This window comes from Astatotilapia calliptera, chromosome 3 (assembly GCF_964374335.1).
Source record: "Astatotilapia calliptera chromosome 3, fAstCal68.1, whole genome shotgun sequence".
NCBI classification, from domain to species: domain Eukaryota; kingdom Metazoa; phylum Chordata; class Actinopteri; order Cichliformes; family Cichlidae; genus Astatotilapia; species Astatotilapia calliptera.
Genome location: NC_137424.1, coordinates 11611949 through 11638016, shown reverse-complemented (window position 1 = coordinate 11638016; position 26068 = coordinate 11611949). Strand labels below are relative to the sequence as shown.

The 26068-nt window shown below is 42.8% G+C and overlaps 1 protein-coding gene and 1 long non-coding RNA gene across 3 annotated transcripts in view; both read right to left on the bottom strand.

Moving 5' to 3' along the window:
• LOC113011575 (NACHT, LRR and PYD domains-containing protein 12-like) overlaps positions 1-26068 on the bottom strand; it is a 374200-nt gene that overhangs the window by 211983 nt on the left and 136149 nt on the right. The window contains exons 2-5 of the mRNA XM_080298037.1: positions 22615-22750; positions 20711-20787; positions 18755-20594; positions 17068-17244 (exon numbers count right to left, since the gene is read on the bottom strand). Coding sequence (XP_080154163.1) covers positions 17068-17244; positions 18755-20594; positions 20711-20787; positions 22615-22724 — 2204 coding nt within the window. The 5' untranslated portion in view covers positions 22725-22750. The remainder of the gene's footprint in view (positions 1-17067; positions 17245-18754; positions 20595-20710; positions 20788-22614; positions 22751-26068) is intronic.
• Positions 12806-13712, bottom strand: LOC145425193 (uncharacterized). Of its 2 annotated transcripts, none has more exons than XR_013905855.1 (3): positions 13330-13712; positions 13126-13220; positions 12806-12994 (listed from the first exon to the last, which is right to left on the bottom strand). It is a non-coding gene; the product is annotated as an uncharacterized LOC145425193 (long non-coding RNA). The 2 variants fall into 2 exon arrangements; XR_013905854.1 differs by having other exon boundaries at positions 13126-13181.

The following is a 26068-nucleotide window of genomic DNA, read 5'->3' as shown; positions in this document are numbered from 1 at the left end:
ATAATTAATTAAATGTGTCAGTAAAATAATTAAAATAGAAAACAAACAAATAATTGATTAAATATGTAATTAACTAATTTGAATTGTACATAAACAAATAATGAAACATTTTAAATGAAATTAATGGATAATTCATTATTAATATATTTCTTTAATTGATTATGTACATTTTTAAATGAATTACTGAAATAATTAATTCATTAGTGATGTCTTTATTTAATACAACTGTTACGAACTTGTATGTCCATGTGTTTGTTTGTGCAGGTGTTGTGTTTTTTCTATGTTAATTTAGCTGTGCCAGGGCCCTGTTCCGATTGGTGCGTGGATATACTGCCCCGGCGTGATTGGATCCAGCTGGAGGACCCGCCAATTAAAAGGAGGCTGGAGTGCTACAGCGGGAGAGGTCCTCGCGTTTCTTCTCATCACCCAGCAGTAGTCCTGTGGTAGCCGCTGGCTGCAGTATACGCTTGAAAGTTGTGGAAGTGGAGTGGGTAGGGGTGAGCTGCCGTTTCTTTTGATCACCCGTTTTCTCCTGTTTTGAGTTAGTTAAGGAGGTCAGACTGTGTCTTTATTTTTGACTTTGTTTTGGTAAGGTCAGGGGTGCGGGATTTGTGTAGGTTTGTTTTGTTTATTGTTTTGGCCTTGGCTCACCCTGAAGTGTTGACACTCCCGTTTTGGTTCTCTTTATTCACATTGTAAATAAATCACCTCATATCTAACGGATTTGTTTCGTGTGACTGCTTGGGTCTTGGGGGGGAAGCGAGTGCCTCGCTCATGTTATGGCCTGGCCCTAGACGGGTCGTAACATGAATTGGGGGCTCGTCCTCTGCCTTTTTCTGTGGGTTTTCGCGTGTGTTTGGTCTGTTGGCAGGTTTCTTGGGTGTGGCGGTGGTAGGTGTGTGGAATTATGGAGTTTTCTTTGGATGATTTTGTTACTTCGCCTTCATGGGATAAAATAGTGAATTGCAGGAAAGCGGATTTGCTTATTATTGCTAGTTGTTATGATATTCAAGTGTCCTATGGTGACCGCAAAGCGGAGGTTAAGGGCGCCTTGTGTGTAGGGCTGGTGGAGCGTGGCGTCCTTCCTGCCCCAAAGGCAGCTGTAGAGCAGCCTGGCGGCGAGGGCGTGGAGGTGGCTGAGCCGGAGCCGGATGCCAAAGGGCCTGTTGATGTGCTACCGGCTGCGGTGGAGTCTGATGCGGCTGAGGTGGACTCTGATGCTGCCGAGGCGGAGTCTGAAGCAGCTGAGTCTTGTACGGCCGGAGAACCCCTGGCAGGGCGGTCTACGGAAGATCTCCGTTTGACCCTCCGCATAAGGGAGGTGGAAGCCCGTGCTAAAGAGCTTGAGGTACAAGCAATGCACCTCCGTGTCAGAGCTTTGGAGCTGGAGCGAAAGCCCTCCACATCTGCCTTTAGTCACCCCAGTACGTCCACCACTGTCCCAACAGGTTTTGACATCACCAAACACGTTAAACTGGTTCCTCCGTTTCGTGAGGCCGAAGTGGACTCCTATTTTGACACTTTTGAGCGTATAGCGGCCGCGTTAAGCTGGCCGAAGGAATTTTGGCCGCTGCTGTTGCAATGCAACCTGGTTGGCAAAGCCCAGGAGGTGTGTACCGGTTTATCAATTGAAGATATCCTGGATTATGACATCATGAAGAAGACTGTGTTGCAGGCATATGAGCTCGTCCCAGAAGCATACCGTCAAAAGTTTAGGAAGTGTGAAAAAACTGCCAATCAGACGTTTGTGGAGTTTGCCCGTGAAAAGAGTCGCTTGTTTGAACGCTGGTTGCAGACCAGTAAAGTAAAAGATCTCGGGGGGCTGAAAGAGCTTCTTTTGTTGGAGGAATTCAAAAGACGTTTGCCAGACCAAGTAGTTATTTATCTGAATGAGCAGAAGGTGACGTCACTTGCTAAAGCAGCGGTGATGGCTGATGAGTTTACTCTCACCCACAAAACTATATTTCCAGCCGCTGTCTCACAGAATATCAGGGTGGGACAGGAAAGGAAAATAAAGTCACCAAAGATAGGACTGAAAGATAGACAGGAGGATGGTGTTAATCGCGACTGTTTTTATGGTCGCGAACCCGGACACCTGATCGCTGTCTGTCCTGCGCTCCGGAGGAAAGAGCAGTGCAAAGGCTCTAAAAATCCAGCGGGCATAGGTCTTATCAAAGTTGTGCCTTTGCCTAAATCGCATTCCACTCTCACCCGTGATTTGCACCATGCGGATGTGGAAATAGAGCCACGTTTTGAACCATTTATCACGAAAGGCTTTGTTTCTGTGACGGGAGAAGATAGGGATAAAGTGCCTGTTACTATTCTTCGGGACACAGGTGCGCATCAGCCGTTTATGTTGGATAGTGTACTGCCATTATCCGATAAAACCGCCTGTGATTCAGATGTGTTGGTTTGGGGAATTAAGATGAGCGTTCTTCGGGCGCCGTTACACAAAGTACATTTGCATTCGCCCGTGATAACGGGGCATGTTAAAGTTGCCGTAAGTTCCCAGTTGCCTATTAAAGGGGTTTCATTTATTCTAGGAAATGACTTGCCTGGGGGAACAGTTTTCCCACCGCCTGAAGTGATGGAAACGCCTATTTCTTCTGTCACTGATGTTGCCGCCCCTATATCAAGTGTGTTTCCTGTTTGTGCTGTTACTCGTGCGCAGTCGCGCAAATTTGACGATGTTATGGATGTTGCTGACACGTTTATGGCGACGCTAGAGGAAAGAAAGTCTCCTAGCCGTGAGAGTGGCAGAACAGGAAGCGGCAATGATGTGACAAAACTGATGCCAGAGCTGGATGGAAAATTGAGTAAGGATGCATTGATAACTGCTCAGCAGAATGACTCATCACTGGCTCCCTGTTTTCTATCTGCAGCTAAGAGTGCAGGAAGTGAATCTCCCACTTCTTATTTTGTGCAAGATGGAGTTCTTATGAGGAGGTGGTCCCCTGACCGGTGTGGTTTGCCTGGTGCTACGCAGGTGGTGGTGCCGAAGCCACATCGAGGGCAGGTGCTTAGCTTAGCGCATGATGCCAGCATGGCTGGACATCTTGGGGTGAACAAAACTTATCATCGGGTGTTGCGAAACTTCTTTTGGCCAGGGTTGAAAGCTGATGTGGTGGCATATTGCCGTACCTGTAGCACATGTCAGATGGCGGGGAAACCTAACAGACCCATTCCACCTGCTCCGTTACATCCTATTCCAGTAGTTGGTGAGCCGTTTGAAAAAGTGATATTGGATTGTGTGGGTCCCCTGCCAAAAACTAAATCCGGACACCAATACATACTTACAATAATGTGTTCAGCCACAAGGTACCCGGAGGCAATTCCACTACGCACGCTGAAAGCAAAACCGGTGCTAAAAGCTCAAGTTTTTCTCTACTTTCGGGCTTCCAAAGGTTGTTCAAACAGACCAAGGAACGAATTTCACCTCAAAAGTGTTTGCACAGGTTGTGGAGGAGTTGCACATAAAACATGTAAAATCCAGTCCATACCACCCAGAAAGTCAAGGTGCTCTGGAGAGATTCCATCAAACCCTCAAAGCTATGCTGCGCATAGCTCATGTTATGGCCTGGCCCATATAAATACCATAAAATTGCTAATTTACACAAAATAAATTTAAGACATCAATATTAAAGGTTAAATTATGATAATGAATACATGCAACTATAACTAATGACGTAAGAATAATTAAGGCAATAATTTCAGTAATTCCAAAGGTGGGCAAGGAGCAAAGGGAATGCAGTTCATATCGACCAATTTCAATCCTGAATATGGATTATAGATTATTCACCTCAATAATAGCAGAAAGGCTTAAAAATACTATACCAGAAATTATTGACGAAGATCAGACAGGATTTCTCAAAAACAGACAGATACAGGACAGTATAAGGCGTGCCTTATATTTAATGGATTATATGAATAAATCCCCAACGGAATCAATTGCATTAAGCCTTGATGCTGAAAAGGCGTTTGACTCCGTCCAGTGGGATTATTTATTTTTGGTTATGGAGCGGTTTGGTTTCGGAGACCCTTTTATTCAACTGATTAAAAATTTATATTATTTACCTTCATCAAGAATAAAAATAAATGGGAGCTTAACTGGAGTAGTGGACTTGCAGAGGGGATGTCGGCAGGGATGTCCGCTTAGCCCACCCCTGTTTGCTTTATTTATTGAACCACTGGCGCAAGCTATTAGAGAGGATGAACTAATTAAAGGGATATGGATACAGAATATGGAATACAAAATAGGATTATATGCAGACGATGTTTTGCTGACCCTCACAGACCCAGAAAGAAGCTTACCTAAGTTATGGTTAAAAATGGAAATGTTTGGAGAACTTTCTGGATATAAAATAAACATACAAAAAACACAGGTGATCACTTATAATTACGCTCCCACAATAAAGATCAAAAGTATGTCTAAATTTAATTGGAATAATAAAATAATTAAATATCTAGGTATTAAGATTCCTAAAACATTGACAGAACTTTATGAAATAAACTATTTACCAATTACAAGGGAATTGAAAGAAAATATTCAAAGGTGGAACCTACTGCCACTTGATCTGTATAATAGGATTGACCTGATCAAAATGAATATACTTCCACCACTGCTTTTTCTTTGTCAATCTATACCGATACATGTACCAGCTAAACAATTTGCGATATGGAACAGAATGATTTCGGGATTTATATCGAAAGGCCGCAAACCAAGAGTTAGATATATAACATTGCAACTACCTAAGGAAAGAGGTGGACTCTCCCTCCCAAACTTAGAAAGTTATTTTAAAGCAGTACAATTAAGATATCTAATTTATTGGTGTGATCCAACGTATGAAGCAAAATGGAAATATTTAGATGTGACACAATTAAAATTACCACTACAGACAATATTAGGAGATAAAAAATTATATTTGGAACAGAAAAATAATCTAAATGAATGGACTAAAACTCCTCTAAAGATATGGTTTGATGAATGTGAAAGTTTTAAATTAGGAGCTGGTCTTAAACAACTCAGATGGGTCACACATGATAAGGAATTTATCCCTGCACAGATAGATAGACGTTATACAACTTGGTTAACCCTTTAAGACCTACCATAGAACCAAGTCCGCCAGAGCTTATATTATATTTTTACCTGCTGTGGAGCCATTTTTGGGAGCATTTCAAGTTGCTATACATCAATACAACCATTATAGCCCAGATTTTAATAATATGTATTCATTAAGTGCATAGTAATTACATAAATTGCAAAAAAGTGCAATAAACTACAAAAAAATTGAAAATCGTTTTTGCTTTTTTAACATATATTTGTAGATAGAGAAATTTAAGAGGCTTATCCCTCAAAACTGTAAACACAAAAAAGTTGCACAAAATAGTTTCCCACCACAGGAAATTTATTTTGAGTGTCTTCATAGTTTTATTTTTGAAATACACCAATTTTTATACACTGCAGGAAAAACGAAAATAAATATTATACTGCAAATTTGCAAAAAAGCAGCATATGCATCAAAATAAACCATTTCCAGCAGTGCAATATGAGTCCTCAGCATCCCAGAAACGACACAGAAAGTCATAAAGTCAAAGATAACTTTTAAAAAGACGAGTATAGGCCCTGAGGCCCTGATAGTAAAAAAGACAAAATTTCCGCGAAAATGACGTCACTTCCGGTTTCGGGCAGGTAATGGCGGAAATGCAAAAGTTCGCGCTGACGTCTATTCCAACGTAAGAAGTGTTATGAACAGCTGATCGGACCGGCAAAGCGTGTTTCTGGAATATTATGTTTTTGTTCCTGCAAGCGCTTTTTATGCAGTTTTTGCAAAGCTTTATGTGGAAGGAAACCGTGACCTAGGACAAGCTGATGGCATAAGATGTAAGTACAACTCCTCCGGTTACATATGCAAAAAAATTTTTTGCGCTAGCTTACGTGGTTGCAGTGCTACTGGGATTTAAAAATAGTTACGCAAAACAGAGCGTGCCCGCTCCGATCGGCTGTAAAGGGTTAACAAAGGGGATTGGACCATTTTGTTCATTGTTAGGAAAAGAAGGATTACAAAACTTTGAAAAATTAAGAGACACCTATGGTTTGGAAAACCAAGATTTTTTCAGATATCTCCAAGTTAGATCCTATTTCAATAGTAATATAAAAACTATGGAAGAATGTAATGAAGGCCTAATCCCCGTTATAAAAGAAGCCTATAAAGGTCAGATTAAAAACAAATTGATTGCTAAACTTTATCAGAACTTACAATCACTTAAGGATCAATCAACCAATTATATCAAAATTAAATGGGAGACGGAGGCTAAAATCAACATACCAGAGGACAGTTGGTTAAATATATGCAGGACACAGATGGAAACTACTAGCTCGGGTTATTGGAGGGAATTCACATGGAAAAATTTTATTCGGTTTTTTATAACACCCAAAATAAAATACAAACAAAAAGGTCAACTAACAGATGGACAATGTTGGAGAAACTGTGGGGAAAACATGGCAGACCATTTCCATATTTTTTGGAAATGCCCAATAATCCTGTCCTACTGGAGTGAATTGGTCGACTCAATTTACTCGGTGACTGGTCTCAAACTAAATTTGGATTTTTGTACTGTGTACTTGGGCGATATCCCATCAGCAGCCTCCTTAAAGGACAAATACTTGATAAACATTCTGTTGGGAGCTGGCAAAAAAGCGCTTACCAGGAGATGGCTGGAGAAAGAGCCCCCAACAAAGAAAGATTGGATAGGAATAATGGAGGAAATATATAGAATGGAAAAACTTACTTTTTTTCTGAACCTTAAAATGGACCATTTTCATAAAAACTGGAGGAAATGGGAGAGATTTGTTGAAGGTGGTAATGTGGGATGAGGTATTCACGCAACTACTGTAAGAAGGAAGGTCCGTTAAGGATATGTTCTTTATTTGTTTTTTGTTTTTTTTGTTTTTCTTTTTTTTAAAGGTAGTTTGCCCCACCATATATGATCAGGGATGGACTGTAAAGTGCTGACCGGACAGTAGTAAAAACCTAACGACATGGGACCTGTAAAGAGGTGGAGGGGAGCTCCCCCAGGCCGAGTAGATCTGTGTGGTTCACTATGCCATTATGTTACTGTTAGAGCGTAGTATTTTTGTTTGTTTGGATTGGTGTTTTTTGTTTGTTTTGCTTTTTGTTTTTTGTTTTGGGGGGGGGGGGGGGGGCGTTGGGTTGTTTTTTTTTTTTTTCTCTTTCTTTCTTTTTTTGTGTTTTTTGTTTCTGTTTGTAAAAAATATAAAAAATAAATTAAAAAAATAAACAGAAAGATAATGAATACATGCAACTATAACTGATGACGTAAAAATGAGGATTTCTGAAGCTAAAGCCGTGTGTTTTTCCATGACAGAATAATTACGCACACCCCACTTTGCAGTTATTTATTTGTAAAAAATGTTTGGAATCATGTCTGATTTTCGTTCCACTTCTCACGTGTTCACCACTTTGTGTTGGTCTTTCACGTGGAATTCCAATAACATTGGATTATGTTTGTGGCTGTAATGTGACAAAATGTGGGAAAGTTCAAGGGGGCCGAATACTTTTGCAAGCCACTGTAAAGTTCACTATCAGTAACATCATAGCACCACCCAGCTGTATAGGAACTCCATCATGCTAACTAGTAGCAGTACGAGTTATTGTAACTGACTGTAAAAAGTCAGCACAAGGAAAATAAACTCCACCTAAACTTGGTTTATATCTGACCCAGATAGACTGCAGGTCATAACTTCTTACCTGAAGTTCAGTTCACCTGACACTCGGACCGGCGGCCGCCTCGGGTCTCTGCTCCTCTTGCCTCCCCTTTCCCTCATCCACCTGCTGCCTCTGTGGAAGCTCCGCCATAGCCACCACCAAACAACTGACTTATTTTTACACATCGACCAGCATCCGGCCAATCCACCACCTTTCATCGTTTATACCGTAACAAAAAAAAACATCATCGGCCCATAAAAACGAAAAATCACCATCAGTATGCCCGATGGCCAGTCCAGCTATGGTCGTGCCATCAGTTAACCCTTCACGTGGCAGCTGTGACACGCGTGCCCAGGGTTGCCGACCCCTGCTCTAAAGCATCTGATTTGGATTCCTGAGATCAAATATATTTTCCTTTGGCTTTGTTTTCTTCCCATTTGTGGCTTTAATGTAGTGTTACATCCTGTTTGTTTGCTTCCATCTGTATACATGTCAAGATTCACTGTTATGTTTCTATTCTTACATTGCTGTGTGATCACTGCTCCCTCTGCTGACTGATGTGACCTTTTGTATCTTACACTGATACTTGTCATATTTGTATCTGCGCCTAAAAGATAAAAAGTTTTCCATGCTAAAACACAGCTCCACCTCCTGCAGTTCTCCCTCTGAACCACTAGATGTCTCTGTTATCTAAATGAAGACGTGCAGCACAGCAACCACAGCAGCGCTCAGATCACACGTGTCCTGTTATTATGTATAAAAGCATGAAACAGGTGAGACAGGTGGGATCAATATTAATGTTGTGGAAATATATGAAAAAGCAACAGAAGAGTGAAAACATTTCGTGTTTCTAGAAAGATCTTTCAGCTCACAGCTGCTCACAGACTGTATTTACAAGTGACAAACTGCAACTCTACAGTACATCTACAGTATATATCAAATATATTCTGTATTCAAATCTATTGAGTGATGTTTGAAAGTCTTTCCAGGTGAGTTTGATCCAGGAGGGTCTGAAGCCAGAGTCAGACAGAGACTGTGCAGAGACTGTAGAAGGACAGAGCAGCAGCAGAGCAGTCCAGATACACTGATGATCCTCTGTCAGATCCAGAGGGACACACAGGGATGATGCTGGACTCTACATTGTGTCTGACAGTGGAGCTGTTCTCAGAGCAGTTCACTCTGCAGCACTGACAGTCATCTGCACTTCTTCTCATTCCTCTGTCAGTCACTGCTGGATGAAGCTCTCCTCTCCACCTCCCAGTAACATGGCCCAGTCAGAGCGTCTCTACACACAAGCTGCTGCTGCTTCAACCTCTCTGGATCATCAGGACACAGCTCCTCCTCTCTCAGCACACACACCGTCCTGTTTACCACCAGCTCCACCTGCAGAGAGAAGAAGGAAGAGCAGAGGAGATAAACGAGTGTTTCCAGAGACTCTTCATCAGCTGTCAGTCAGTGATGCAGCACATCCAGTATAAAGAGCAGCAGGGACTTCAGTGCTGGGACTGTACTAGGACTCATTGTTGCTTCACTTTTTCTAATCTTTGGATTTTTATTGAAGTTGATGAAAATGTTTTTCCCTCCTAGTTTGAGTTTGGACTTTCATTCATTAGAAGAACCTTGGTGTGTCCACTCTGAGCTCTGTAGGAACCCCAACAACAAGCCCAACAATCCAGATGGACGGTTCCAGCTGTTAAGTGGAGGAATTCCATCCAAACATCTGCTCTCACTAAATTCTTCCTCACCTACAGACTGTGTTCTTCACTGCTTTAAACTTGGAAATGAATGCAGTCATTGGTCTGCGTGCTGCTTTGTTCAGAGAGCTGATTGGCTGTTGACAGTGTTTGATCAGAGCGTGTCAGCTGTTACTATGGTGACCATAAAGGTCAGAAACAGGAAGTGTTTGTGTCCAATCCTGAAGCCTGTCACCATTCTCCTCTCACAGCTTCAATGAGAAGCTGCAGCTTTACAGGAAACACTGGATCTTTGTTTCATACTGACTGTGTTTAGTACAATACTGCTGACAGCACCACCCACTCACTCCATCACTCTACTTACAGCAGAGTCTCCAGTCTGTAGTCTGGACTCTGCTGAAGATCAGACAGCTGCTTCACATCTGGATCCTTCAGCTTGTTTCTCCACAGGTCCAGCTCTCCCAGATGGGAGGGGTTGGACTTCAGTGCTGCTGCCAGATAATCACAGCTGATCTCTGACAAACCACAGCCCCTCAATCTGTATAAAGAGTGAAAGATGTAAGTTTATTAGACAAAGTGTGAGCTTGAAATCATTCAGTGTTTCATCATCTGTTCAGAGCTGAAGAAGGTTCAGAATGTAGAAGTTTAGAAAATGGAAACTCCAAACAGCTGAAGCCAACAGGAAGCAGCTTCAAACAGGAAACTGTGCAGAGTTTCAGACTATATGTCCTGATGCAGCCAGTTGGATTTTGGAGATTTGAATCTCTGTTCTGTGACTAAGTCCTTGAATCATTTCTTCCAGTTGGTCCAACAAGACAGACTAAGTATTGGACATGTGTTGTGGCTCCATTAGGGGAGCTTCTAAATGTGATGTGATGGCCCCTCTGGGTCTGTCAGGTCACAGGACTGAAGAGAGCTCAAACTGGGCACACAGTTGTTCCAGTCTGGACCAAAGACTCTATACTGGGACTGAGGGACTGCTTTGACTGCACCCACTGGGACTTTTTAAAGGCTCGTGTTCTCACTTAGATCATCGATTTCTACTTACATTTCTTTCTGGGAAAAATGGGGATTACTTTGGAAACAGGAAGCATTTTCCCCAATAAGCAGCCCTGGATTAGTAAATCACTCCAACATGTTCTCAGGCAGAAGAAGCTGTCTTGTTATGAGGGAGAGAAGAAAAAGATTGAGGCACAGAAACTTGTTGAAAGAGAGATAAAGCAGCTAAAATCAGGTGTAAAAGTAAAGCAGAGGATGAGCTGAATAAAGGACACTCAAGGCTGGCTTGGAAAGGAATGAAGTCCATGGTGGGGATGCAGAACAAGGAGCAAAGATGAATGTGATGCTGAATCAGCAGAAGACTTGGACTCATTTGATTCCAGCTTTGATATCATTGATTTCAATGAAGAGCTTTGTGATTGTAGCAAAGGGCTGGTAGCTCTGAGAGTCCCACTGATGAGGTGTTTGTGTGGAAATCTCTTAGTGGGACCAAAGAGAGAAAAAGCCCTGGTCCTGATGCTGTGGGAGGGAAATGATTGAAGTGTGCTGTGAGGAACAGACTGGGAGATTTTCACACATTTTCCAGTCCTCCTTGGAACAACAGGAAGTTCCCAGCATATGGAAACAAAGGTTAAGTGTCCTATGGCACTCAGTGATGATGGTGCTGTGGCCCCACCACCTCCACCTCTTTGTAAAGGAACTAACTGTAATCTGAAGCTTCAAATGGAACTAAGACTTCCTCCACTAGGTGGCAGTGTCTGATGAGAAAGTGTTAGTGGAGCTGGCCTGGAGTCAGAAACAGGAAGATGCAGGATTTGGGCTGAAATGGGGAAAAGTGGTTCGCACTAGTGCCTTAAAGCAAGAAGGTTGTAGGTTGAAGCTTGTTGGCCTTTCTGTGGAGGTTGGATGTTCTCCCACAGTCCAATGAAATGCTGCTTAGGTTCATTGGTGCTTCTACATTGGCTGTAGGTGTGGATGTGAGAGAGTGCTTCTCTGTCTCTGTCTGTTGGCCCTGTGATGGACTGCTCACCTGTGCAGGTGGACCACGCCTCTTGCCCTATGACAGCTAGGGCACAGGCTGCAGCCCTGTGAGCCTAAGCTGAATAAACAGTAAGCAAAAATGATCCATAGATGGCCTGAAATCACCCCAGTTAGCAGTTTGGTAGATAGCTATGACATGCTAATCCCATCCAGCAGCTGTATTCTACCTGTAAACTGATCCCTGCTGAGCCAAAGCACTTTTTCATATACAAATTACAACCTTTAATAGAAACCTATTGGTCAGCATCTTATTAGCCTGCTGTTAGCTTCATTCCACAGAAAACTGAGAGAAACTAACAGAGTTGATAAAGAATAAAGAGAAATGTGCTGATTTAAAGCCTTTGAAGTGCTTCAGATGATCTCTGTCCACTTCTGTCCACTCATTCATTCATGTAAGCTTTCTAATGCAGCTTTGATCTTCACAGTCTGCTTCATGAAACTCATTCTAACCCTGAATGTCAGAGTGTTCCTCCTTCTCTTTCCCATCATTCATGCTGGCAGTGGAGGAGATTTGGATGTTGGACTGTGTTTTGGATGATGTGTGTTACATCCTGGGAGGCTGTGGGAGTGTGTGGGCGTGGTGTTGTCTTCTCTCTCTCCTCCTCCTTCGTTCTGGCCCCTCCCCTTGTCTCTCTCTGCCCCTGCCCTCTCCTTTAGGTCACACCTGCTGCTCATCTGCTCTCGTTACAACCAATTACCCTCAGGGGTGATATAAGCTGGAGAAGAGCAGTGTGGAGGAGGAAGGAGAGGTTTCTGGTGGTTTTCTGCTGTGCTGGTCAGAGTGTGCTACTGGCTTAGGTGTGGAACAGCCTGCTGCGTGTGTGGCTCTGGTGTGTGAGTAGTGCTTAACTGAGCAGTGATTGCCCATGAGTGACGGCGGCCTTCATTAGTTTGTGTGGCCTGCCTGGATATTGTTTGTTAGCAGCGTTGCTGTCTCTTTCTGTTAAAGCCTTATTGTTGCTTTCTTTGTTGAGTAGTGATGGGCAGATGAAGCCCCATGAAGCACTGAAGCTTTTCATCCAATTGGTTCACCCCAACGCGAAGCTTCATGAAGCTTCATTTGCTCTAGCAGGACACCTACTGGACGTAAAAATAATAGCTGGCATGAATTTGAAGAGTGTGGCATTTTGCACACAGCCTGTAAATGTCAACAACAAAAGGAGTGTGTAAAACATGTATATTGTAGTGATGGCAGTATACTGTGTATATTTATAGTGGCAGTATGGGAAATGATTATTTGGAAATGCTTGAAATGGAAATGATCATTTACTGTGAGGTGAGGTGTGGTTGGGGTGTGGACAGTGGTTGTGCTTTTGTAACGTTGAGGTATGGACAGCTACACACTGCCTGTTCACATTTTATTCTGTAAAAACTAAATTTTCACTGCTTTTATGACCTTTTTAGTGGGGAGAACATAGCTAGGATTTAATGATTTAACAAATCTTTTGAATCCTTTGTCCTCCACAATGCTAAATGGCTGGGAGTCCTCAATCACCATGCTGACCAGGTCTTCATCTATTTGAGATTGTTCTCCTGAGGAAAGACAATAAAGATAAAGCACAAATATAAATATCACACACGTAACTTATAACAGTTGTATAATATTGTTATATCATTTAGTAACATTACTGCATCCTATATTATCATTGCATTTGATGGCTCACCTGGTCTTGCTCCACAATCGGTGTCCCCCTTATTCTCATGCAAAGCTCTGTAGTGCCTAAGCATGGATGAGGTGTTGTTGTTATATCCCAGCTCCCTGGCACATAGCAAACACTTCACCTTGTACAAAAGTCAAGACAGCTCAACATAAATTGTATTGCACCATCAGTATCATGAAAATACATCTTCTGTAGAAATTTACATACCTTGTTGGGAGGAATAAGATCAAAATGTTCCCACACAGGGGAGGACATCCTCCTCTTCTTAGCTGGCTCCATTCTCTCCTGACTTTCCTCACTCTCATAAACCTCCAAACGGTCTCCAAACTCTCACTAACCGCAACTCTCCATCAAACACCCACATTTTTGAATGAAGTCTGAGGGTTTATATCGCTGTCATAGCTCGCGGCAAAGTTCGAACCACTTCATGAACCAGTCACGTGGTACAGCCGGGCAGCGAGGCTTCGGACGTCATCATTTTCAGCTCCTCCCATAAATGAAGCAAGCCTCGATACGCGCTTCGCGGAAACGCCCCCTCCATTACTCGACACACGCTCCGAAGCCTCGATACAGAACGTCCCATCACTATTGTTGAGTGGTCATTACCACTTTGGGTTGACCTCCCTGATTTCTTATTAAAGCAGCGGTGCTGTCTCCTTTTGTTGTTGCCATTTCTAATTATTGAGGTGTTTGCCTACAATAAAGATCTATTTTATATTAAATACCTCTGCCTGGCGTTCTTTTCATTCCACCTGGATCTAACTGTTACTGTCCCCCACCCTCATCGCCTAGCATTTAAGAGGGGACGTAACATGTGTGTATGTTTGTGTTGGACTGCTGTCTGTAAAGCAAACGCACATTTTGCTTTGGATTTCAGTGTCAGACAGACTTTAAGGTGGAATGAAGAGTTTGAGAGTTTCACAGTGAATTATCCAGTGGAGGATTTTTCTTCTTCTTTGAAGGTTTGAAATGTGAATACTGTTCTGCTGTAGTCAATGGACTAAACCAGAGAAGAAGAAAACAGACTTTACCACGAAGATCCTCAGTGTGGATCAGTATAATATCAGCCTGATGTCTGCAGTTTAGTGTCAGCACAACTTTCACATCATATTCATCTCAGCACAACTAAAACATGCTGACTGACCTCAGAGTTTCAAGTCCACATCCTGGACTCTCCAGGAAACCACACAGATGCTTCACTCCTGAATCCTGCAGCTTGTAGTTGTCACTCAGCTCCAGCTCTCTCAGATGGGAGGGGTTGGACTTCAGTGCTGCTGCCAGATAATCACAGCTGATCTCTGACAAACCACAGTCCCTCAATCTGTATAAAGAATGAAAGATGTAAGTTTATTAGACAAAGTGTGAGCTTGAAATCATTCAGTGTTTCATCATCTGTTCAGAGCTGAAGAAGGTTCAGAATGTAGAAGTTTAGAAAATGGAAACTCCAAACAGCTGAAGCCAACAGGAAGCAGCTTCAAACAAACACAACAAGAGAAAAAACTCTGAATGTTTCACATTAAAGTCGTACATTTCTCATAAAAACAGGACAAAGACTTGAAAAAGTCGTGTTTTTCCTTCCAGGAACCACAAGGCTTCACTTTTAAAGGTGAAGTGTGAAAGAAATGGACATATTTGAAGTCCAACACCTTTTTCCAGTCACATTATTAAAGCAGACAAACTACAAGCTCATTTTCATTCCAACAAGTCATCTTCTGACCTGGACTAACAACACTGGTCTCTATGTGCAGCTGGCTGTGAGACCAGTGCTCAGGGAGCGTCTACAAAGTGCAACACTGAAAGAACATCACACACTCATTTGCTTCCATCATCCAACCTGAAGAGGAAGCAGAGACGCCTCCCCTTCAAAGTAAAAGCTGCTCCTTTTGGACACAGTATCAGAGAAAGTCTACAGTATAACATAGAAAAGACAGAACAAAGTTTTTGTTGTTTTTAAAATGTGCAGAAATGAAACTACACTAAGCTCAATTATGTGACAGACATTTCATCCCATGTCAGTTTGGCCTCATCCTGGGCCGGATTATCCAGCACACACTCTGACCACAGGCCCAGGGGCCACGCACAGCTGGGCTCCATCCATCTGCTGCCAGATAATCACAGCTGATCTCTGACAAACCACAGTGCTCCAATCTGTATAAAGAATGAAAGATGTAAGTTTATTAGACAAAGTGTGAGCTTGAAATCATTCAGTCTTTCATCATCTGTTCATCCGCTGCTCTCACCGGCTGGAGTGACCATTGAACCCTCCAGCTTGCTATCAAGCGGGTGGGAAACAGACGTCTCCGAAAACGTCGGCACACTTTTGCAAATATGCGATGTCTTGATAAACCAAGCAGATATTTGAAGCTTACACAGCTACTTTCTCGCCTGAAAATATGTTAAAAGTTTATTTTGTGACCCAGAAAGATTAATAAGAGTAATTTTAAAACTCAGTAGCAGCCACCATTGTTGGCAGCTGAAATTTGGCTTGGCCGCAATTTGAATTCTGGGATATGGTGGGTCACGAAGGACACACCCGACCCATCCTTCAAATTCGGGGAAATGAAGGACGCATTTGTCGGCCACATTTGAAGGAGTCGCCGAATACGGACAGCCTTCGTCGCCTGGCTGTGACGTAATCAGCCTTCAAATGCGGCCTCCGGAGGATGCAGCCGACGTTTTGGGACACAGCTACTAATTTGCTTCCATCATCCAACCTGAAGAGGAAACAGAGACGCCTCCCCTTCAAAGTAAAAGCTGCTCCTTTTGGACACAGTATCAAAGAAAGTCTACAGTATAACATAGAAAAGACAGAACAAAGTTTTGGTTGTTTTTAAATTGTGCAGAAATGAAACTACACTAAGCTCAATTATGTGACTGACATTTCATCCCATGTCAGTTTGGCCTCATCCTGGGCCGGATTATCCAGCACACACTCTGACCACAGGCCCAGGGGCCACGCACAGCTGGGCTCCATCCAAGAGACAGCAAACAAACCAACACAATAATAAAAAGCACCATGTGATCTTCTTACATCTTCAAGACAAACATAGTAAAAACATGAGCATATTTGTTTCCTGATAAAATGATGTGACAGGTAGAACAGAGTAAAGTGGTGGTGTTACAGCCTTTCTCCCCTCTGCTGCCGAGGCTGTTAGTCTCTCCCAAACTCAGCTACAGGACTTCCAAATGAATGAAAGCAGCAGAAGTGGCTTTACAAATGAAAGAGGAAGAGGAGAAGAAGAGGAGAGGGAGGCCACCCTGACCATCACTCCAGCTGAAAACATCACACTTCCATTAAAGTTGGTGAGAAAATGTTGAGCAGGATGAGCTGCTGGCAAATCTGGAGGCTGTAGCAGCAGCTCACAGTCACAGTGGATTTCCACTCTTGAAAAAGCTCTGGCTGCTTCATTTCTCATCTCATATCAGAGACTTTAATGCTTCACTGAAGCTGTACTGTGATGCTTCCATATCCCAGTGAGGCCTCCATAATGATTTCAGCTGTTCTGTACACACACTGTGTGCCCTGTATGGCTCAAAGTCTCTGCAGCCTGTTTTTATCTGCTATCATCAGATCTTCATCATCCTCATTCACATCCCTCACACACTCTACAGCCTCATCAGCACTGACTTCATCTTCACTGACTGATGGAGCACAACATGAACCTGTGGAGGCTGAAACACTGTCCTGTCAAACATCTCCCCGTCACCACTCCACTTCTGTCAGCCTTTAAATGAACCCTGCTCAAGTCTGTCACTTCTGTTTGGAGCCAAAAGGAAAAACTGTTGTTCAGTCGTTTGGAAAGACAACATTTCTGAAAGCACTCAAACTTCTTCACATTTGTCTTCAGACACATCCTGAACATTTAGGAACTAAAGAAAGTTTCAAACATCAATCAAAGACCTGAAATATAGAAAAACAACAACAGCCGCAGTCAGTGAACTCACCTCAGAGTCTCCAGTCGACAGTTTGGACTCTCCAGTCCAGCACACAGAAGCTTCACTCCTGAATCCTGCAGGTTGTAGTTTCTACTCATGTCCAGCTCTGTCAGATGGGAGGGGTTGGACTTCAGAGCTGAGGCCACAACTTCACAGTGAGACTCTGAGAGTCGACACTCAGTCAGTCTGTGATGATAGAAAATATAAAATGTGTTATTATAAAAGCAGAAAATCTGCATTATAAACACAGACTGAATGTATATGAAGACAAAACAGAGTGAGGTCATAATCTGATGAATCTGCTCTTCACATCTGTGCTTCAGCTCCTCTTACTGTGTTTGACATGACACAACGATTGAGTCTCTCTCAGACCTGCAGACTTTTAATGAGAATCTTTGTTTGGCTTTAATCTGCAGATGAAGGAGGAAGATGGTGTCACATTTAGGCTTCCATAATGTCCACAGTCTGTCACTGAGATCTGATCCAGAGTCAGATTGAAGACACACATTTGGACTGTTTCCTGTTTTGACTCCAGAACATTTTGAATGAGTTCAGCTCAGTGAAGAGTTCCAGCTGGAAAGATGATCTCTGTTTGCTACCTGCTGTCAGGTACGATTGTTCACGTCCACACGCAGGAAAAACCTGCTGACTGTTACCAAACGGAGCAGAAATCTCATCACTGGACAATAATGATGAATGAACTCAGAGCTGCTGATATCAGATCTGATTTCAGGGGAACTAAACACAGAAATGATTGGCTCATTTGAGCTTTCTGAGCCATTACCTGCTGGTGTGTCGCTAGTTGGCAGAAAATGATTTGTATTCCTGTTCAGGGCTTCAGTGTTTATGAGTCCAGATCCAGGTGACAGCAAGTCAAAATGATGTTACCTGTCTGTGTACAGCAGCAGCCTGTATTCACTTTGAATATTGTTATAACCTGACATGGATCAGTTTGTCTTTGATTGGTTTGTAAATGTCACTGTTTCCATTGGACCTGAGTGGCGTACAAAGACAGAGAGGGAGAGAAAGGAGAGAGAGGATGGAGACAGCAAAGAGAGAGCAAACACAAACAGGTGAGAGTGGACAGGTGACCAAGGTCAGCAACCAATCAGAGAGCTTCTGTTTGACCCACAGTCACTGATGATGACTGCACATAACCAAGCAGTGTGTTACTCTGATATCAAATATGGATCCTGCTCTTATAATAATGATGATCAGATGATATTATTGTGTTATTTTGTAGCTGAATACGATGTTTGTGTGATTATCAGTGAAAGAAGCAGTGAGGAGGATGGAGAGAGAGAGAGGACAGAGGGTGAAGTTAGAAACACTAAAAGGATTTTTCATGGATTTCATGGATGATTTGAGTGATTTCCAGCTGGACACTTAAACATGTCAGTGGACGTCCTAAAGAACATATTCACTGATATGAAACGTGTCATTGAACAGGATTAATATCAGTGGAAACATGGTGGAAACAGCTGTGACTGCATGGATGTGACACACTTCAAATCTGTTCTCCACTCTTGGATTTGGGATCCATGGAGCTGCTGCTGAGTCTGTACAATAAAGGAATGGTGTGGAAGGTTGCAGCGTATGGACACAAACACTTTGTGGTTACAATCTGATTTTATTTTCAACATTAAACTACTAACCTACACTGATCAATGATGTTAATGATCACATCTGGACTCACCGAGCCTTTCTGCAGTTCCTCACAGCTGGAATCAGTCTCTGTCGTCCCCGCTCTGATGTTTTGTACTTCTGCAGGTCAAACTCATCCAGAACCTCCTCTGACATCTGCAGCATGAAGGCCAGAGCTGAGCATTGGATCTCAAAGAGTTTCTTCTCTGATCTGTTCTCTGACTTCAGGAACTCTTGGATCTCCTGAAATAATGAGAGGTGGTTCATCTCCATCAGACAGTGGAAGCTGTTGATGCTTCTGTCATGAGAGATTTCATCACTGTTCATCTTCTTCAGGTTGTTGATGACTCTCTGGATGGTTCCTTGACTGATCTCTGTCTGACCCAGCAGACCTACTAAGAGTCTCTGGTTGGACTCCAGACAGAGGCCATGAAGGAAGCGAACAAACAGGTCCAGGTGGCCATTTTTACTCTGGAGGGATTTCTCCATGACTTTAGTTAAAAAGACATCCAGTAATTTGAAGTTATAAGACTCGAACATGTTGTTAAAAAAATATCTGTTTTTGTATTCTTCTCGGAAATTCCCTAGAAAACCTTCTACCACCTTTGTCTTTCTGTTGGTGAAACAGTGGAACATGTAGACTGCAGCCAGAAACTCCTGAATGCTCAGATGAACAAAGCAGTAGACTGGTTTCTGGAAGATCACACACTCTCTTTTGAAGATCTCTGTACAAACTCCTGAGTACACCGAGGCCTCTGTCACATCCAGACCACACTGCTCCAGGTCTTCTTGGTAGAACATGATGTTTCCTTTCTCCAGATGTTCAAACGCCAGCCTCCCCAGCTTCAGAAGAACTTCTCTGTCAGCCTTCGTCAGCTCCTGTGGACTCGTCTCATGTCCCTCGTGGTACTTGTTCTTCTTCCTCTTTGTCTGAACCAGCAGGAAGTGTGAGTACATGTCAGTCAGGGTCTTGGGCAGCTCTCCTCTCTGCTCTGTAGTCAACATGTGCTCCAGAACTGTAGCAGTGATCCAGCAGAAGACTGGGATACTACACATGATGTGGAGGCTCCTGGATGTCTTCATCTGGGAGATGATTCTGCTGGACAGCTCTTCATCACTGAATCTCCTCCTGAAGTACTCCTCCTTCTGGGCGTCAGTGAAGCCTCGTACTTCTGTTAGCCTGTCAACACATGTAGGAGGGATCTGATTGGCTGCTGCAGGTCGGGAAGTTATCCAGACGAGAGCCGAGGGAAGCAGATTCCCCTGGATGAGGTTTGTCAGCAGCTGGCTGACTGATGACTTCTGTGTGACATCAGACAGCAGCTTCCTGTTGGTGAAATCCAATGAAAGTCTGCTTTCATCCAGGCTGTCAAAGATGAACAAAAGCTGAGAGACAGCCAGCTTCTCTGCTGTGACCTTCTGTAATGTTGGATGGAAAACATGGAGCAGCTCCAGAAGACTGTACTGCTCATCTCTGATCAGGTTCAGCTCCCTGAATGAAAGCAGAACCACCACACTGACATGTTGGTTCTCCAAGCCCTCTGCCCAGTCCAGAGTGAACTTCTGCACTGAGAAGGTTTTTCCAACACCAGCCACGCCGTTGGTCAGAACCACTCTGATGGGTCTCTGTTGGTCAGGTAAGGCTTTAAAGATGTCCTGGCACCTGATTGGAGCGTCATGGAGGGCGTCCATCTTGGAAGCTGTCTCCAGCTGCCTCACCTCATGTTGGGTATGAACCTCTTCACTCTGTCCCTCTGTGATGTAGAGCTCAGTGTAGATGGTGTTGAGGAGGGTTCTACTTCCTGTTTCATCACTTCCTTCAGTCACACGTTCACATCTCCTCCTCAGACTGATCTTATGTTCATCTAAAACCTCCTGCAGACCAACATCTGCTGAAAGAAAGAAAAACAATGAGACTAAAGAGAAAGAAAACTCTTCAATGTCTGAACAACACAAGAAGTCCAGTTTTCAGAAATGAGTCCATCAGCAGACAGATGTTCAGTCTTACTTTGTACACAGCTGCTCTGACTGGCTGTCTGCAGTCCAGCTCTGCTTCTGGATCTTTCTCCACACTGTGCAGAAGCTCTGATGGTGACACAGAAAAGTCAAAGTGGAGATACTTCTGTCCACCTTTGATTAGACTCATTATAAAAAGGAAAACAAAGTTTGAACACAGTCACGTTTCCAGTTCACTGACTTACATTTATTCCATGGACACTCACTCTAACCTGAACCACAGCTACAACCCAACATTGTTGAGGCCTCATCTCCTCCTTTCCTGACTGTAGAGGTTAAATATGCAACAACCAAAAAATAAAAGAATTTGGTTCATTTCAAAGAAATTCACACGGTGACCAAGTAAAGTAACCGTAGTAAAGGAGACAACATCCCGTTGATGGTGGGATTATTTGAAAGATTTGCTTTAGTCACGTCACCAAATGCAGTTGAACCACCCGTGGATCCATGTTTGACCATTCTACCACTCTGAGCTCTGCTTTTTAATCATTTTATTATTATCATCATTCATTTATTCATTCTTTGGAGGGGGGCTATTTCCTAATGCCGCCCTAATAAGCTGATGTTCAAGGGGAAATATAACAGAAACTCTTTCAGTGTTATTCATTAATAAATTAACAGATAAACTGTGAAGAAGAAAAAAACTGAGATTTAAAGGAGAGAGTGAGAAACTTGATCATCCATCCTCATAATACATGTTTATCAGTATCTGCTGTGACCATACTGCAGTAATAACTACAAGTCTACATTTCTGTGACTGTTGATCAATCACAGCAGGAATCTGAGCTCATCTCTGCACACAGAGCAGCTTCAGCTCTGGGATAAACTGCTCGCTTCACATCCTTCTCAGCTCACAGACACTCATCCTGATATTTTCCATTAACATTTGATGGTATAATTCATCTGAGTTTACACTTTATCTGCATGAATACAGAAAAACAGACCCAAACACCAGAAACCATCAGTTTCACCATGTAGAATATATTGTTGTTTCCTTTTAATTCAGAGAAAAACTCTGATTTTGATTTTCTCTGTTCTCTTTGCCACAGCCCATCCCAGCAGCAGCTGAAGCAGCTGACTGTCACAACACTGAATAACACTTTAGGAGGAATTTCAGAGGTCAGTAAAGCTCCAGTTTCAACATCAGTTAATTAATCATAGTTCATCATAAATGTTAACCTGGCTGGCACACATGTTAATGTTAGCCATTTAAATATTAGCAGTTAGCTGAGGCCACAAGAAGAAGAGGCCCTAGAAGAACAATGGATGATAAGATTAGATTTTGAAGACTAGGCAGAGACGTGTTTTCCTTTACTGTCTCTTACAGAGGAGGGAGCAGATACCAGACGAGGTCACGGAGGTACGGGGAGGATTCGCAGCAGACAGCAAGACTGCCACGTCCATGCGAGAGAGCGATGGCAACGATAATCTCTGTTTTTGTCTCCCTATATAATGTTGTACAGCCCATGTGAGGGTTATCCTCTCTGTGAACCAGATGCTTGATTTCACACAGAGGTCCACCAACTGAATTTGATCAGTTATGGAACGATTTACCTCGACAGGCTCCTTCACTCGCTGCTTTTAAACCTCCTTTAAAACACACTTTTACTCCCTGACCTTTGACCCAGTGTGACATGTTGACTCACTACCTCAGACAGCTTAAAATAGTCTTTTTGTTTTTTGGTGCTGCCTAAAAGAACCGTAAAATATCTGTCCTATATACAGTTATGTTCATATATTTTTGTGCTACATCAGGAAACTCAAAAACATAGTTTGTAATATTTTAATCCTTATTTTGTAAATCCTTATTTTTTAAACTGTTTTTGTCATTTTTCTTCTCCCATTGCATCAAAAATCATTATTTACACTGAATAAATGAGTCAGCAGCTCTCTTACATTCTTGCTGCAGGTTCATTACTGAACTCTGGAGGTTCTCCTTTGGACCAGTCACTCCTCATAGACACACAGCTGGATGCTGCAGATCCTGCTCCATCCTCTTCCTCCATCTTCTTGATGTCAGGGTGGAGTTAGTCTGAGAGGCAAACACACACACTCAGAGGTGCTGTTGTACTGGAAGCATCACACTGACGGGTTTCTAAAGTTCTCATTGATCATTTCATGGAGTTTCTGTGGTAAACACTGTCCTGTGACGCCGTGAGGGTAGGAGAGAACCAGGTGCTCAAATGACTTCATGACCACAGATGTCAGAGCCACAGGTCTGTAGTCATTTAGTCCAGTGATCCTTGGTTTCTTGGGGACAGGGATTATGGTCGAGGACTTGAAGCAGGCAGGCACATGACATGCAATGGTGTCATTCTTGAGAACCCACAACAACATAAAGAAATAAGACGTGGTGTCAGAAGATGGACTTGAAGAAAGGTAACGGACTACAGTATAGCGGTACCGACGGATCAGCTTAGCAGTGAACATAATGTAGCTAACTCGCCGAGGGAAAGAAAAGAGACCTAGCGATGTAAGCATGGACGGCTTACACCCACCACCGATTCTTCAGTTGACTGGAAATGTGGCTGAAAATTGGAGAAGATTAAAGCAATGTTTCACGTTGTACCTATCAGCAATTGGACTTGACGAGGCAAGTGATAAAAAGCAAGCGTCAGTGTTTTTGCATATAGTGGGTAATGAGGCACTGGAAGTCTATAATAACTTCACGTTTACTGATGGTGACGGAATGAAGCTGAATAAAATAATGGAGAAGTTTGAGGCTTACTGCATACCTAAGAGAAATGTGACATTTGAGAGGAACAGATTCTTCACATGTGTACAGAAGACAGGGGAGACAATAGATCAGTATGTCACAGAGCTGCAGAACAGGAGTAAAACGTGAATTTGGAGGACTGACAGACTCTTTGATAAAAGACAGGCTTGTGTGCGGGATTCCAGACAACTGTCTGAGAGAGAGGCTACTGAGAGAGGAAAATCTTGACCTGGAAAAAGCATTAACACTGTGCAGAGCAGCTGAAACAGTGAGGGCACAAGCTGAAGAACTGCTTAGTGACAGCTGCAGAGTGGATGCTGTGAATAAGAACACACACAGAGTCAAAAAGGAGAGTGCTGCCGCTGAAATGAAACTGCAATTGAAATCGCCAGCAAACAGGGACAGAAAAGAAAAGACTTGTGGTCGCTGCAGAATGCAACATCCTCCTAAAAAATGTCCAGCATATGGGAAAAGATGCAATACATGTAACAAAAATAACCATTATGCTAGGTGCTGCAAAGCTTAAACCCTGAAACAAAGTACAGTCCATACTGTGGATGAAGAAGACACAGAGGAACTCTATGTAGCTGCAGTGACAGACAATAAGACAGGTGAAAAGGACTGGATAATGACACTCAAAGTGAATGACACACTAATGAAAGCCAAGCTGGATACTGGAGCTCAAGTGAATGTCATATCAGAAGCAGAGTTCAAGAAAATCAGACCTAGACCTAAAATGCATGCAACGAAGGTGAAAGTGAGTGGATACTCAGGTGCAGAAATACCTGTGAAAGGAAAATGCATGGTTAAAGTGACACACAAAGACAAGGAGCACACGCTAACATTCATTGTGATGCTGAAGAATGTGCAGCCTATACTAGGGTTACATGCCTGTGAGAGTCTGAACCTAGTGAAAAGAGTGCTCGTTGTGGAAACTGATGATGACATGGACTATAATGAGTTGATGAAGGAATATGGTGACCTATTTCAGGGACTTGGTTGCCTATACTGTTTTGTTCTGATTTTATCTGTTTTGATTTTATATATTGTTTTGTTTGTTTGTTTGTTTGTTAAGTGGGTTTAGAGCTCTGGGTAGCTCCCCAGCTGGGTCTAGACTGGGTCTAGAGAGTATTTTAAATTCAGGGAATTTAAAATAAAAAGTAGCTCGTCCACAGAAGGACTGGTAGCTCCCCTTACGATAAGGGTTCAGATTGCGCGAACAGGTGTGGGATTAGAGCTCTGGGTAGCTCCCCAACTGGGTCTAGACTGGGTCTAGAGAGTGTTTTAAATTCAGGGAATTTAAAATAGAAAGTAGCTCGTCCACAGAAGGACTGGTAGCTCCCCTTATGATAAGGGTTCAGATCGCGCGAACAGGTGTGAAATGTGTGTGTTTAGTTAGTTTGTTTGTTTGCTTGTTTTAATCAATTTTAAATCATGCTTTTTATTTGTTTTTGTTTCTAATGTCTCTGTAAAGCACTTTGAATCACCTTGTTGTTGAATTGTGCTATACAAATAAATTTGCCTTGCCTTGCCTTGCCTTGCTGGAGAACACACAATCAGAATCGATGAAAGTGTAAAACCAGTCATTCATCCATGCCGCAAAGTACCCTTTGCTCTCCAAAAGCCACTGAAAGCCAAGTTGGACAGGATGGAAAACCTGGAAGTGATTGAAAAGATCGATGAACCAACGGAGTGGGTGAGTTCTCTTGTTATTGTGGAGAAAAAGACTGGAAAGCTCAGAGTTTGCATGGATCCTAGAGATCTGAATAGAGCAATAAAGAGAGAACATTTCAAACTACCTACAAGAGAAGCGATAATGTCACAGTTTGCAAAAGCGAAGTACTTTACCAAACTATATGCTTCATCAGGATTTTGGCAACTGAAGCTGGACGAAGCAAGTTCAAAACTGTGCACGTTCAACAGCCCATTTGGCAGGTACAGATTCCGGCGACTGCCGTTTGGCATTGCTTCAGCACCTGAGGTGTATCACAAGACAATACACATGATCTATGAACACCTGGAAGGAGACGACACGTCAATGGATGACATCATTGTGTGGGGTAGCACAAAAGCTGCACATGACATGAGACTGAGAAATGTTCTTGAAGCAACCAGAAAAGCCAATCTGAATCTGAACAAAGAGAAATGTCAGCTTGGGGCGAAGGAACTGACATTCGTTGGAGATATCCTGAGCAGTGAAGGCATCAGACCAGATCCTCAAAAAGGTGTCTGCAATTGAAAACATGCCGAGGCCGCAATGCAAGAAAGATGTGCAGAGATTTAATGGCATGATAAACTACATGGGAAAATTCATACCCAATCTCTCAGAAAAAAATGGCGCCACTGAGACAGCTAACTGAAAAGAGAATCGAATGGGAGTGGAATCATGAACATGAGAAAGCATGGCGTGACTTCAAAGATCTGCTTACACCAGTTCTGAAGTTTTATGATCCAATGAGACCTATTAAGATCTCATCAGATGCATCACAGAGTGCGCTTGGAGCTGTTCTTCTGCAGAAGTATGCTGAGTGGCAGCCTGTTGTTTATGCATCACGATCCATGACAGACACAGAGACAAGATATCCACAGATTGAAAAAGAACTGCTCAGCATAACATACGCCTGTGAGAGTTTT